This window comes from Epinephelus moara, chromosome 23, assembly GCF_006386435.1.
Source record: "Epinephelus moara isolate mb chromosome 23, YSFRI_EMoa_1.0, whole genome shotgun sequence".
Classification (NCBI taxonomy): Eukaryota; Metazoa; Chordata; class Actinopteri; order Perciformes; family Serranidae; genus Epinephelus; species Epinephelus moara.
Genome location: NC_065528.1, coordinates 21236430 through 21252683, shown reverse-complemented (window position 1 = coordinate 21252683; position 16254 = coordinate 21236430). Strand labels below are relative to the sequence as shown.

The following is a 16254-nucleotide window of genomic DNA, read 5'->3' as shown; positions in this document are numbered from 1 at the left end:
TACATCCTCACCATGTTTCTTTTCCTAAACGTAACCGCAATAACTTTATTTGCCTAAACCTAACCTCCGTAAGTTAATGTTCATGAAGTAACTTCGTGGGGCGCTAATTTGTAGGGTATCATACGAACCGTTCTATGAGAATCTGCAATCCCCACTGCTAGATGCAACCAAATCCTCCTAAGGGCTAATTTATGCTCGACGTTAGATACAGAGATGGAGGCAGACGGAGCCCTCTGTCCATACTCTGCACAGATGAAATGTAGCAGTACCACCAGAGATCGTAGAGGCAGTAGTTCAAGCGAGATACGACTGTAGGAGACGAATGGCGGAACGAAACAAATTTTTAATGTAGTGATAAGAAGTCTCCGTCCATGTCGTCTGCACAGACCACCAACCGTTAATAACTCTGCCTCCGTTTAAAGCTACAATGATACGCCCTCCTCCACTGTCGCCTCATTTGTTGTTGTGAGAAACTTTTGACTCCGCCCTCTAGTGCCATCTATTAGCTGTGTCTATACCATCATATAGGCAGCATAGAAGTATGAGGGCAGTGATGTTTGAAACAGACGTATAAAGGGAATATAAATGAGCCTTCAATTGTACACACTGCTCCTTTAAATCCTGACTTCCTGAATCTTTATTGACTCTCCAACACTTGACCAAACTAAACAAAGACAGAGGAAGCACGCTATAAGATGATGACTATACGATAGTCAGCTATGAACTCCATTGAACCCTGATAAAGTGTTACATATTTAACTTAAGTCATAGTCTTATAAATATTAATTGCCATGTCGGGAGAGGACGGTTTCCTTGACTTTATTAACTTTGGCACAGCAAAGTCTGGTTCGTGTACCCCTTGGATGAAATTGTACGTATGGAGCAGATTAAGTGTTGCCATTTTATGAACCCAGCTGTAACATGCAGGGGAAGACCGGTTGTGTTTCTGGCATTATAAAAACATCCATCTCTCCTCATCGTACTCTGATAAATAATAAGAAATCCATAATAGACAGGGAGCCAGAAATCATTTTAAAGTGAGTCCTAATAAATCAAGGCCCAAATGCAAAATGTGAGCTGCATTATCACAGTTATTACACAGCTAAGAAATTAATCACCTGCACAGAACATTGTTCCCTAATGACACTATTAGAAACTAAAGTATTTTACAAGTTTATATATATATATGTAAATATTTTAACAGTGCTGCAGCTGAAGAAGGATCTGTATCATCCCGTGGCTATTATGTGACAGCACCTAGTTAATTCAGGAGTCTCTGAATACTAATAAGTAATTTGAGGAACACCTTTGTCTGCAGGAACAACAAGTAACATAATTTTGGAATGAGCTATTGTTATTAAATTAGAATTTAATTTCAAATTGCCCTAAAGCACATGATATCTTAATGCAGAGTTAAAAAAAATAATGTAAAACTATTGTTATTAAGTTTTAAAGGTCTAGTGTGCAGGATTTACTGCCATCTGTGTGCCAAGTGTAGAATTCCTTCAGTGTTCATTGTTCAGGTGGTTTTTACCAGGAGCTGAATTATCTGCAAGGGTCTATTCTTCCATTAAACAAATGGACCCTGTGATTTAAACTGGTAAAAACACTTGATAAAGCAGTGTCACACTACAAATCAGTGTTTCACCAACACTGTTCAGCTCATCGCAGATGGGTTGCTGGCCCAGCACCTGCTAATGTGTGCTCACCTGTTATATCTGATAACTTAAGATCCAGATGTTCAGGTGGTTTTTATCAAGAGCCGAATTATCCACAGAGGTCTCTTCCTCTACAAAACAAATGGACCAGGTGATTTAAAGCGGTAGAGACACTGAATAAAGCAATTTCATGTTAAAAATTAGTGTTTTTCCAATGCTGTTTGGCTCGTCACGAAAAGGGCCGCTAACTACATGTAATGCAAAAATGTGGATGGCCCTATCTAGAGCTAGTGTTTGGTGTGTCCGTTCTGGGCTACTGTAGAAACACAGCAGTGCAACATGGTGATCTCCATGGACAAAGACCTGCTCCCTATGTTGATATAATTTAGTTTCGTTTAATTTATTTTAGAAGGGACAGTGCAAATTAGGAAATACACGATAAAAAAAAAATGCCAGAATTAGCAAAAAGGCCATTTTTCTCTGTAGTCCCTTGGCCAAGACGTTACACAAGGCTACCTAAAATACAACAAAGCACAAAAAGCAAACCAAAAAACATCACACACACACACAAAAGCAAAAACCCGACACAACAGGGCATACAATATAAAGGACTTTGAACATATCAACAACACATGATTTTTAACATAGATTTTCAGTAAAAATAATGTAATAATCGTGAAATTTGTGATTCAGTGCTAAAACCTGAGGCAAAATCTGAGGCCTATTAAAAGCACTAGAGGCAGGAGTGACATATTTCCATGTAAAACAACATTGCAACACCAGCAGGACATATATAAGCTGCTCATCCTAAGGAAGCGAAAACATAACGATCCTTCTCATCTGGCATGACGGAGCGAGCTAACGTTACAGCTCAGCAGAGGAAGACTCCATTAATGTTTTTTTATATTTAAAAATAAGAAAAAAGCAGCCAAAACCAAAAACAACAGGCAGTGACATCATAGGTAAAGGTGAAATGCTTATCATCTTGTAAAATAGAAAATAAGAAGAAGCAAGGTTACACTGCTGTATCACGGATAATGGATCGTTTATGTCCATGATCGTCCAGTAAAATCACAAAGGTCCTTGTGATCCTTGACTTTGGTTCCTGGAAATTCAGGGTATTTTTAAGGAGGGAGAAATCTTCCACTCATTCATGAGCTATGAAGCCATTAATGTTTCCATACTGTCACGAACATGAGCGTATCGTCCATGAGTAGATGCACGCTTCCTTCTGCGTGGTGACACAGTTTGTGGATGTAGTTCGTAGAAGGAGGATCGTTCCTACATGAAACTGCTCACAACAAGGTCTGTGGATTAACCTGAGTAACCAGGTCGTGATTTCACAAAACAGACATTGCTATTAAGTTTTTCAAATGTATATAAATATATTATTTTTGGCACTTTGAGCACCACAAGCCATCTAGTTCCAAGCTTCCCAAGCTAGCAGCTAGTGTTAGAGATATCTCCATCTTCTTGCCAAATATGGTCACTTCTGGCTCCAAAAATGGAGGTGGCAATGGCCAAAATACCAAACTTGAGTCGACAAACTAATGGCTGACGTCTCGGTGGCTACATCCATCATTTTATACAGTTTATGCTTAGCTAACATTATAGCTGTGGTGGTAGCGCTATTAATGTTTACATCTTGCGCTGTCACGAGCAGGAGCCTCTCGTCCATGAGTAGATGCACTCTGCCCCCTTGCACGGTGATGCAGTTTGCAGGTGTAGTTTGGTAGAAAGACATGAAACTGCTCACAACATGGTTTGCAGATTATCTTGAGTTACCTGGTCATGATTTTTGGAAAGAGACATAGCTATTAATTTGGCACTTTGAGCACCAGTGTCATCTAGTTCCATTATATTGGAGAGAAGGTAGACATCTCCAACACTCTATAACTCACACCAAAACTATCTAGACTGATGAATAGTGCTACAGGTAAGAGAAAAAACTGTGTGTTTGATTGTGGGGTGAACTGTCCCTTTAACATGTAATGAATCTGACTATTCCAGTAAAATCACCAATGAGACATTTTACAGCAGTTAAACACTGTTTCATGTTGCAAGCTGGACAGTAATAAAAGAACACACTCATCAGTAATCTGTATTAGCGCAGTATTATTAATATAAAGTGTGATATGTCACATTCTTACTCTCCTTTTCTCCCTGTTCTTCATTCTCTTCAGACAGGCCAGTCTTAATGAGGCAGCGGAGAGGCAGTACGAGCGCGCAGCCAGCCTCAGACCAGATGTAAGTACCTGGACTGGTGGGCCTGTTACCACTTATCATGGAAATGCACACACACGACTGCACTGTAAATCCAATTTACAACATACTACGTGTTACCCATCATTCTGACATTATATTATAGCACTGTTGTTCCTGGCAAGCAGAGAATATAAAATGGAAACTGTGTTCTGTTCGTGGCTGTGATCGGCTGCTTCAGTGTGCTTATGCAAACACAAAAACCCCAAAGAGAGAAGAGTTCAGTGGTTACCGTCGGCTGTTATTGAACTCACACTTTCAGCCTCTGAGTAAATACTCGATCATCACAGTGGAGTTTAACAGACAAAGCCTTGAGGAATATCATGTCTCTCCATGTCAGCACATGCGGTGGAGGAAGTCGGGGGCTATTATATCCTGTTTCTGTCACGTATTAATCAGTCACTTCAAAGGAGAGGGTGCGTGGACTGGCCTGGGAGAGGTAACTTAGAGTCCTGTGTTTTTTAGACGAGACCTAGAAGGAGCTTCCTGCAGTCGTTTGTCATGTTAGTCTGCGTAGTGACGGTCTGCTCTCTGACTTATGTTGCCACTGCAGTCAGGAGAGAGGTTTGACTTTTATCTTCATGCCCTTCACCGGTGTAACTCGTGTTACATTGCCACACACTTACAGCAATGTTTCCCCACGTTTTGTGTCTGATGCAGCCCTGTAAGATAAACTCAAATACATCTTTATCCACATTAGTCCCCAACGTTCTGATGGGGTAAGATACACCCTGTGCATATATAATTCTGTTCAATTACTTTGTTGCATGACAGTGAAGAGAAGACATTCTGACATATACTTTCCCACTGATCTGCCATACAGTCTTCAGTGGGATCAAGGAGGAGCTATGATGATCTAACAGAGCACGGTAGATTAGGGGAATGTTGATGCTGATGATGTGGAGCTCTCCAGAATCTCCTCCATCCTTGACAACCTCAGGGATAGTCGTCCTGCTCTTTTGAGAGTAATAATAAAGTGTGTTGTGTTGGATTCTTGAAGAAAACCTTTCCCGTATGCCTCCACAGAAAACGATTGATTGGGAACCACATTTAACAACAAAACTATATCAAAATATTTGCTTAAAAACTCTCACACAACTCATGCAGTCTAATCCAAGCCTCATTTATCCAGTCGTATGCCTAACACTTCCCAAACTGATGCATTTTCACACACATACACAAAAATCCCAACTATTTGAGTCTGGATTTGAAGAGAGCATGGTGCTGCGGGACCTCTTGCCAGAGGCCAGCAGGGAGATCAGTCCATGGTGGGGAGGTGTGAAGTCCTTGGTTAGACACTTTCTTTACAAATTAGAGGTAACACGGCATGGCTAATTGATACACAGATGATCATGAAGTATTTCTTTAACAGTATTTACTATATGAAGTAATAATGTGTTCATACAGTTGAAAAAATGTTGAGTTGTTTTTTTTCAAGCCTTAAAAGCTGAGTAAATCCATTGAAGAGAAGAATAGGATACTTGTTGTCCATCTTTATGTGACATTTTCCCCGCACACGTCTGCTTAGTGAATGACAGTCTCTCAAATATCAACTTAATCCAGTAGCTCTCAGGTCATGAAAGATTCAGCTCCGGCTCTACGTGTTAAGAAAGGCAACGATCGTGTGCCTCTCGAGAAAGGTGCGAGCAGTGATTTTTCATTTTGCACACATAGACTGAAATGCTTTATTTACACCACTCAGATAGGTTCATCTCAAATATCACGCTGTAACAGATAAGCTATATTTACTGACTGTGGAATATGGGAGGCCTGCTTTAATTCTCAGGATGATAAGGCTACAGTATGTGCTATGGTCCCTGTAAATTAAAAAGGATGATATGATGTGTTAATATTGGACTGTATATGTATATTTTTGTTCTTTTAAATCACTATTTAACAACTTAATTTTGAAAAAATTCTGGAGTATTTTCTGATACATTTGGAGAGAATCTTTTGTTATTGTTCATTGTAGCTGAAATGGCAAGGTATATCTCAAAAGTTTAAGATCAGAGGCAGATACTATCTTAAAAATATTTTATATCCAACCCGCTGAAGGTCAAGAGCTTTTATCCGTTTCATCACTGCAGCAAGACCGACCCAGCTTCAGAAATAATTGTTGCAGTCAAAAGAAAGGCAAAAAAGGGATTACTGAATTACTCTCTGTCTGCCGTCCTGTACACAGAACAAAAGCGAGGCTCCATTTCTGATGATTTAGCTCAGTCGGTGTGTATTGCATATCACCCAGTTGTTTAAAATGGCAAAGGGACCCTCATTTATCTAGCTTAGTTTGTCTGGGCTGTTCAAAAAGTTCCACCGTGGTACAAAAAGCAGAACAGTGGTTTGAAGCACTTTGAAATATAACTGTTTGATACATAAATTTGTTGCATTTGGTGAGAAAAACAAACCCACTGAAAAAGGAGGGTGGTAGTACTGCACTGCAGCTCCTCTCTCTGTAAAAACTGCGTTTATTAATTAGTTCTCCAGCGTCTTCCGGGCTAACACTTGAATTATTCCAGCTCTGTAAGCGTTCATTTGTTACATTAGGTGAGCTCCCACTCCCAAGGCTCGTCTTTTAACACTGCTTGAGAAGTGGAATGTAAACGAGTGAAATATCAGCGTTAAGAAAAGACGAGCAGTTGTGTTTGGGGAGAGAAATTCTGTGAAGTAGTTGCCAAGTTGCTAACCATATGTCATGCAGCAAGGACGTGGGCCTGGGAACGACGCCAGGTCTGGGGGATGAGGTGCCGATGACTTTTAGGATGAGATTTGGGTGTGTTTGTTAGTTACGGCTTGCTGAGAGTCATGTCTACGACCTGGGTTTTGTAGATTTCCATGACTGGTACACTATTCAGGACCAGATGGTTTTATTTCACAACTTAAAGATGGTATTTTATTAAATTTATCTACGGAAAGACACCTCTAAATGGTTGCATTCATCCATATCATAAACTAGAATTACTGCCTCGCAGTTGTATGCCTCCCCAAACCAGTCAAGTCACAACTACAGTTAACACGCATGTCTGTGAAAACATGGATGTTTCACACATCTTCAAAAAGGCAGCACAGAAGATCCATACAATCCATACAAGACTCCCAAGATTAGCGTCACCAATTCAGTATCTGTCCAAATGTCTCCCCTTCTCCTGAGTTATGACACCGAAAATTAGCCTGAAAAATGTTTTATGCAGAACATTATGATGTCACACTGAAGCTAACATTTGACCTTTTGGATATAAAATGTCATCACTCTGTTATTATATCCTATTAGACATTTATGTGAAATTTTGTCCAAACATGTTTTGTAAGGTCACAGTGACTTGTGACTTTTGACCACCAAATTTTACTCAGTTAATCAATAAATGCAAGTGGACGTTTGTGCCAAAATTGAAAAACTTCCCTCAAGGTGTTGCATTTATGAGACTGAGGTGGACACAAGGTCACAGTGACCTTTGATCTTTGACGTTGTACCAAATTTGAAGAGATTTATTCAAGGTGTTTTTGAGATATCTCGTTCATAAGAATGCAACAGACGAGGTCACAGTGACCTTGACCTTTGACCATCAAATTCTAATCAGTTCATTTACGAGTCCAAGTGGAGGTTTGTGGCAAATTTAAAGAACTTCCCTCAAGTTATTCATGAAATACTGCGGCCACAATAATGAGACAGATGCAAGGTCACAGTGACCTTGACCTTGACTTGGCCTCCAAATTCTAATTAGTTCATTCATGAGTCCAGGTGGACATGTGTGTCAATTTGGGGACATTCTCTCAAGGCCTTCTTAAGATATTGTGTTAACAATAAGAGGGACACAAGGTCATAGTGATCTTTGACCATCAAATTCTAATTAGTTCATCAATGAGCCCAGGTGGACCTTTGTGCCAAGTTTGAAGAACTTCCCTTAAGGTGTTCTTGAGATGTTTTGTTGGACGCAAGGTCACAGTGACCTTTGACATCCAAAATCTAATCAGTTTATTCTTAAGTCCAAGTGGACGTTTGTGCCAAATTTGAAGAACTTCCTTCAAGTTATTCTTAAAATATATTGGCCGGTTTATTGTTGAGTCCAAGTGGACATTTGTACGAAATTTGCAGAAATTCTCTCAAGGCCTTCTTGAGAATTTATGTGTTTACGATAATGGGATGGACAGACAGACAACCCAAAAACAAATTACCTCTGACCATGACTGTCGCCAGCACAGAGGCATAAAAATATTCAGCACACACCCACAGACACCTATTTGTTCACTGTGGCACTACTGAAGGACACCCTTTTGTCTTTGGCCATGTCTGCTACTCTGCTATGACATAGCATTAGAGCTAATTTAATGCATATTTAATTTTCTAAGTCTTAAGCAAATTTTACCACAGCCTCTTGATTTAATCCACCGTCCATAAAAGACCTGGCAAGCTTCCTAAAATGCGTGTCTCACATAACTGTCTGTGTCAAACGTAGAGCTGAGAAGGGCGAGTCTAAAATAGTTTGCCCAGACAGATAAATCCAAGGTCGACGCAGTTGCCACAAGTACAGTAATCCTGTCAGTCCTCACACCTCACTGTAATTATTATGCGTCTCTCTGTCTCCTTCCCTCACTGTGTCTCTGCCCTCTCCTAGTACCCGGCTGCTCTGATGAACCTCGGTGCCATCCTCCACCTGAACGGGAAACTTCCTGAAGCGGAGGCCAACTACCTGCGTGCACTCCAGCTCAAGCCGGATGATGTCATCACCCAGTCCAACCTGCGCAAGCTGTGGAACATCATGGAGAGGCAGGGACTCAGGATTAGAGCGTGGGCTCGGGATGCAGAGGAGCACCCTTTGAACTGAGAGAGTCGCTGCACTGTTCTTTCCGTGATGACGCAGCGTGCCCTTCAGAGAGCGAAGCAGGACAGGATATAAAAGAGCTGGAGGCTAAAAGCCCTCTCTACGAGACAGGAAAGACAAATTCTGTAGAGTCGTGGCCTGTGATGCTTGTGGGAGACAGTTTGAGGCTTGGCATGTTTGGGATTCAAGGGCGTAAGAGTTGTGCCCGATAATACGTCACCACCAGTGCTGTACGATGGCTCAGACGACTAAAGTCACCTTTATTATTGAGTTTTATAAAGCAATGCTCAGTTGTTCAATGATGCACTGAAATCAAAGGCAAATAACCGCAAAGTCCAAAAGAAAAAAATCTTATGTCTAGTTATTATTTCACTATTAATAAAAACTTGGGTATGTTATAAAGCACTTAATTTAAATGAAGATGTAGCAAAAGTATTTAAATAATTTCTGCAGGATAGGTTTGGAGATGTCAGCTTGAATTGGGTAAATGACGGCAGCTGGTTTGTGGAATTCTACTGCCAAACTGGCACCGCAACTTGCAATGCTGCACCCGCCCCGCCCCCCACAAATATGACCAATTAGTTTTACAACCTAACCCCGGGACCCAAAACCGCAAATTCTATGATAATTATTGCACTGTTCAAGTAACTTAATTAGGCAACAGGTTTAAAGTGATCATCTTGGGTGATTTCATACATGTTAAACTGAGATGATATATTTTATGTAAAGGTAATTCAGGACATACAATTTCAATTTTTTACATATTCTGATCATAAGCTTGTTTGCAATCGAGTGGCTATTATGACGAAATTCAGATAGAGGGCAGGAAGTGATAATCTATATACTCAACCCGAAGTCGAAATCCGGCGTGTAGGCAGTGACTTGCGCCGTCAGACACAGACGAAAAAAAGCCGTCCTTTAACGTTGGCATGATACACAGCCAGTCGCCATTGTAGTTTACTGGTGCTCGGTGGCATCAAGGGGAAACACGATGGAACAAGAGCGAAAGTAAAGGCGGCAAAACTTCGAGTAGGGTAGGCAGGAGCGGTGGTGGATGGGTCCAACAATGACTAACTTTCATTCAGTCCCGTAAGATTCTGATTCTTTTTTCCTAAACCCAACCATGTGCGTTAGTTGTTGGAGGAAAAAAAACATCAATATGCGTGGTTGTACAGTAAATTTCCTGTGAAAACAGAAGTGTATTTTGAAAGAAGACAATGCACGTACCAGGCAGAACTTGACACTGCGTCCATTACGAGTCTAGTAGACTATAACTATTTTGTGTGTGGTCAGGTCCATGAGTCAAACGACTGTCATCTTGTTTCTGGTCGGGTGAGAAGATGTGCTTTTGTATTTAAACTCTGTACATGGATGCACCGCTGTCAGGCTAATGTTACTAGGTACCGTTAGCTCATTTTAGCCACTATTTCCTGCCTACTAGATCAACCGTTCTAGAGGTTTGGTGAAATGATGTTGAAAATCACAGAGAAGTTGTCACAGCACATTGTAATTGCAACTCAAGGTATACATTCATTATTTTCTGTAACTGCTTATCCTGTTAGGGGTCGGGAGGGGCTGGAGCCTATCCCAGCTGACACTGGTCAAGAGGCAAGGTGGACAGGTCACCAGACTATCACAGGGCTGACACATAGAGACAGACAACCATTCACGCTCATATTTACACCTACGGACAATTTAGAGTCACCAATTAACCTGCATGTCTTTGGACTGTGGGAGGAAGCTGGAATACCCAGAGAAAACCCACGCTGACATGGGGAGAACATGCAAACTGCGCACAGAAGGGCTCCCCCACCCCTGGGTTCAAACCAGGAAGTTTATGATCCACGTCTGCCGCTGTTTCTCTGCGAGTGTTTCTGTCTTTACTATTTTCAAGACTTAGAGAGCGATCACACCGAGATGATACGCTAGAAACGTGATGCCAGTAAAACCATTGTTTTCCTATGAAAACAATGGTCTTTTTAGACGGGCATTTTTCCGGCGTCTTTTTAGACGCGCGTTTTTGTAGACGCTGAAAAGTTAAAATATTTTCAACTTTTTGAGCGTCAGACGCCAGTAGCTAGCGCGCATTGAATAAGCGCTTCCAGCGTTTCAAGCGTCTTTGAAGCATCCCCATCTCTAGCGTCTCATTTCTGTGTGATCACTCCCTTAAAGTGGCCTTTGTTTTCTTCCACTTCCGCGAAGCACCTGCGCAGTGTTGGTCGTTTTTGCCTCCAAGTTGCCTGCAAACAAGCCGTTGAGCAGCACATCTGTACAGTTAACGTGACTGTTAGTAACACACCTGATTGACGCGGCTCTCATATTCCAGCTGGCACAGAAGAGAGACTCAACGCACAAAGTCAGCAGACAGAGGATTAAATTATTAGTCAATATTCAATTTATTTTAATATATTTATGATCCAACACCCACAATCCAACCTGCGTGTTCTTTGTTTAACCCAGAACTGAATAAAATTTAGACAGTCGCGCAGGTACTTGACCCGATGCAGGACTCTGGATGTCACTTGAGTCAATGTCAGTTGCAGCTAAAAACTACAAGTCTGAAGATGCTAAAACAACAGTGGAGTTAGACCAGAGTGAGCTTACTCCTCATGTGCGCTTGAGGCTAGCTGCTACTGGCGTAACACCCGAATCTCTGTCCGAACTCCCGGCGGACAAGTTGCATTGCTGGTAAAGAAGGCTCCAAGTTTTAACAAGAAATAAGGATGTGTGCAATTTTTTTTAAAAAAAAGATGCTATCTCTGGTTCTGCTGCATCAATTTCAATGGAATGCTAAATCAGTGGTGTACTATTTAAAATATTTTAAATGAAAATTCTGATTAATTACCCTCAGGGTGCTCTCGCCTTTAACTATTACTCTTAACACAGTAAATCCATAACATAAAAAGCATGCCAGTGCTCAGGCACCTTCAGGTACCACCGCCCTGCTACGCCCCGATCACACAGGAGGCCCCGCACTGCCTTTATGAAAAAAAAAATTGAATGCCATGAGTAAAAAAAAGAATGCTTGCTGCGCCTTTTTATTGTTGCCAGGCACCTCCTTACCCTTATTTATTTAACAGTAGTTAGTATCTAGTTCCTAAAATGTTGAGGCAGAAGGTACTTGCTGTAGCTCTGGTTGAGGGTGAGAGGCTGTCAGCAAATAGTTTGTTGGCCACAGGGAAACAGAGATCTGTGTGGGTACATGAGACCCTAAACAAGATGGTGGATCATGGGGAGTACCACCAGTTGGTCCAGGAGCTTCTCCTCCATGATGGCTGTTTCCAGGCATATTTTAGGAGGACTCGGGGGCAGTTTGACAACCTGCTGTCTATTGTCGGGCCGTATAGCTCTGGGTATCCAGCAACTGCTACCACCAGTTTCTCCTCCATTGTTTACCAACTGTAAACTTGTTGTCGTGTCCACCACAGAAGGCCCACCTCTCAAATCATCCGATTGGACAATACGAAGAAAGCGGAGATGATGTGGGGCGCTTTTACTCCCTGAGTAAAAGGAGTTCAGAGTGTGCCGGCAAAAATGCCAGGCGCCTAGAGCGCAGAAACGCGAGGTGCGTCGCAGTGCAAAAACAGTGAGCAAGAAGCTTCATTATCATAGACATAAAACAATTACAAAAAGCCGCCTCCAGCTGCTGCAACTCTTCCTGTGTGATCAGGGCCTAATACAGTGCCGTGTAGTAAATCACCCCAACCAATTAAAAGCCAGTAGCCAATTCACATTCTGTTGTCCGAGTCGCTCAAGATTGTTTGCACCTGGTGCATTGTAAATTCTTGTGACTGTAAACGTTAAAAACAGATCACGGGAAAACTCCACAGCGGTGCCAAAGCTTGAACTGAGTCTTTACGCCTCTCGTGCCAAGCAAGAACTGAAATGTGTCGTGTTCCTTGTGTCAAATGAAGATGTGTCATTTCATGTGATCAAACGATCAAACTTAATTTATTAATACATGTTATTTTATGTGAAGAAGCCAACACTGTGTCGTCACTGTCACAGTAGCCCACCCTCTCTGATTCCTCCACATAGACAGGCTACAGTAGGCATCATGACAACTACATTAAAATGTTTTTTTTACATGTGTATTTCTTTTCTCTCTGCTCAGGGACATCAGGTTGTGGTTCCTGTCACAGAGCGGCTTTGTGACACAGAGAGAGCTTCTTAAAATGATGTTAGGTGTTTTTTGATGATTGTGATTGTTTGGTTAAATTATAGAAAACTGTGTAGCTGAAAAGAAATGTGTTGTGTTTTGTAAAGAGAAGTGAACCTTTTTTTCCAGAATAAAAACATGACTTTTGCTGTCAACAGTGTGATGTCCTCGGGGAAGCCTGCGCCTTTCAACAATGTAAATTCAGTCCGCCAACTCACATGGAAATGTATGTGGATACAGAGTGTGCGCTGAGATGATATTTGGCCTTTAATCCTGCTAGCATACACCTCCATCTGCTTCTCACAGCAGACACTGGAGAGTGACAAAGTCAAAGCGTACAGTTTCCCATATGAGTGGGCTGTGTTCAAGATGGCAGTTGTTTACTTCCCTAAAGCCAGTATACAATATCACTCAAGTTTACAGTGAGCTAATAGTAAGCTCCGAAAACAGGCAAGAAACAGCCACAAAACCAATTCAATCCATAACGCTCAACATGATAGATTTAAACATCAAGTTTGAAAACATCACAATCCATCTGCCACAACATCCTAAAAAATACAGGACATTCAGCCTTTACAAACGTGATTTACATTACATACATGCATACCAGTGACTACATGTTGGGGCAATCGAACTCAAGTTTGTTTGCCCCCTAAGTGTGGTCCTTTTGGGCAGGTGTGAACACAGTAATCACACTCAGGTGCGCACCAAAACAACTGGACTGAGACCTTCTTGAAGAGGTGGTCTCAGTCCGGTTGCAAATGAACTCTGGTGCGGTTCGTTTGTGGTGAGAATGTGTTCCGACCTGGATCTGAACCAACTGCAGTCACATGACACATTGTTTGGGTTAAACATGAGCATGTTACAGTCCTGGAGGATTATTAATGTGCACCTCCTCCTGTACTGCCTTAATATGCACATTCAGCACATCCAATGCATCAAAACATTGTGTTCTAGTTGGAGCCGCGCCTCATTTTCAAACTGTATGGTTTGAAAACGAGGCGCGGCTCCAACTAGAAAACAATGTTTTTGTATGGTTTGTATGGTCCAAAAACTGGACTACTTTGTGAATGTAAACATAGTGAGTGTTAGTGTTGTAGCAGCATACGATTAGAAATCAACAGACACCAAAACATTGCCCACAAGCACTGCTGTAGTCTTACAGGCAGCCAGGACATTAGCTCATGATACTAATGACAGTACACAAGCAGTAAAGTAGTAATTTGTAACACACAGCCAATACAACTTCTGCTAAACCAATGGAGTCACTAAATAGCAGTCGGAGCAGGGAACACATGCCGTAAATTCTTCCCTCTTCTATCTTTTGCAAAGTTACATCATGGTATTTCTTGCAGGCAAGCTAGTATATTAAACCAAGCTTTTCCCTCAGCAGACACTTTGGCACGTCAGTCGCAGGTGTAATTGATCCCAGTAACGACGGCTGCAGGAGCCAGCTCCATCGTTATCATTATTAAGTGCACCTGAGCTTTCCCTGCTTTGAGTCAAAATGTCTGCTGTGGGAAAAAAAAGGTCTTTCCTACATGAGCGGCAGCAGCAGTAAGGAGCAGCAAGTGGTTACAGCACACTTACAGCAGATTTTACGAATGCACAGGGCAACAGCAGCAGTTAGAGGAGATGAGACGCCGCAGAGCACTGCTGACTCAAATGAACAGTTTTTTATACATATATCAAATGAAAGCTCCTGATGACCTCTTTCTACCCAACCAATGCTAAACCAGTCAACAGACATTGAACACACAGAACTTTTGGGGTCTAAATGGGCATCAATGCACTTATTTAGGAAAGAATTAGAACAAATACCAGACTGTCAAACTGTTCAATAAGGACATTTTCATCCACGTCTTATCCTCCTGAGACCTGAACTCGTGTTTGGTATGCATTTTATTTCTCTTAGATATTTGGGATCAGTAGGACCCGATAAGTATGAAAAACAAAACATTGTCGACAATAATCAAATCAAATGAGACAACAATGAAGTCCCAATGTCCTCAAATGAGACAACAATAAAGTCCCAATGTCCTAAAATGAGACAACAATAAAGTCCCTATGTCCTCAAACGAGACAACAATAAAGTCACAATGTCCTCAAACGAGACGATAATAAAGTCCCAATGTCTTCAAACGAGACGATAATAAAGTCCCAATGTCTTCAAACGAGACGACAATAAAGTCACAATGTCCTCAAACGAGACAACAATAAAGTCCCTATGTCCTCAAACGAGACGATAATAAAGTCCCAATGTCCTCAAAGGCGTACTTCCTAATTAAAAGCGTCTTATCTTGTTGCTAAAGTTGGTCAAATTTGTTGCCATATCAAACCACAAACATTATTAATTATAAATAAACAAGTTCCAACCATTAAATGTGATCAGGTTTCGGACCTTGTCCACTTTTGTGTCAGGATCGGCTGCAGACTGTCTTAGCAGAGATGGCTGCCATCTTTTTTTAACATGTGTATTGTGCTCTTACGACCACTAGATGGCACAAAAAGAGTCCATGAACGAGGACAACAGGTCTAAGTTAAGTAGAATGAAATTTAAGGTCAAATAAACTGAAAATGTCCGCATATGAGGGCACAGGGTCTCAGGACATTTTTAACATCAAAGATTAAGAGTAATACACAAAGTTCGGAAAAAAGATGGTCATTTTTTTGTTTTGGCTGTTTGGTAAAGTTGGTCAAATGCCACTCACTCTTCTGGTTCTTATCCTTTGATATGTTATCTGGGCCATGCGTGAATACATAATATATATATAAACCTTTAAAGTGTAACTACAATATTTTTAACCTGGACCCTATTTTCTGATGTTTTTCTGTAAGTAATAGGAGCAGCCATTTTTTAAATTGGTCCAGTTTTGAGAAAAAATGGGCCGGCACTTCATCACTTGGGGAGTGCATGGTCAGTTTACATCCACTAAATGTGCTTGTTCTGCCACTGACAGGGTCAGATTGGTATTGTAAGTGTCTGATGACATTATGGAATGACTCCTACTGAGACTTATGTTTTTGTTTAAGAGTAGGATCCTTTTTGTTTGACCAGAACCAGCCCTAAAATTGTTAACACGAAACTCACCAGAGTCCATTTACATAAACTGTAATTTTAGCCTGCATAGAGCCAGCATGTTTTCACATCTAACTGGGTAGATTAAGGGTTTATTTACCAAACCAGAGTTGGTGATCGTTGAAACAATAAAAATACAAACCGAAACAGTTTTTATTAGTTTCATGTGGTTTCTATGGAATTTTAATGAAGTGTGTTTTATGGTGATAAAATTAATGTGTATTTACATGGAGTCTGGTGGGTTTGGCAATACCGATTTTGTGTCTCTGTAGGGCTTTT

General features: G+C 41.2%; 1 protein-coding gene across 1 annotated transcript in view; it reads left to right on the top strand.

The window, feature by feature from the left end:
* tmtc2a (transmembrane O-mannosyltransferase targeting cadherins 2a) overlaps positions 1-13038 on the top strand; it is a 101604-nt gene extending 88566 nt beyond the window's left edge. Inside the window, exons 11-12 of the mRNA XM_050036658.1 lie at positions 3842-3905; positions 8531-13038. Coding sequence (XP_049892615.1) covers positions 3842-3905; positions 8531-8740 — 274 coding nt within the window. The 3' untranslated portion in view covers positions 8741-13038. The remainder of the gene's footprint in view (positions 1-3841; positions 3906-8530) is intronic.
* Positions 13039-16254: the final 3216 nt, after the last annotated feature.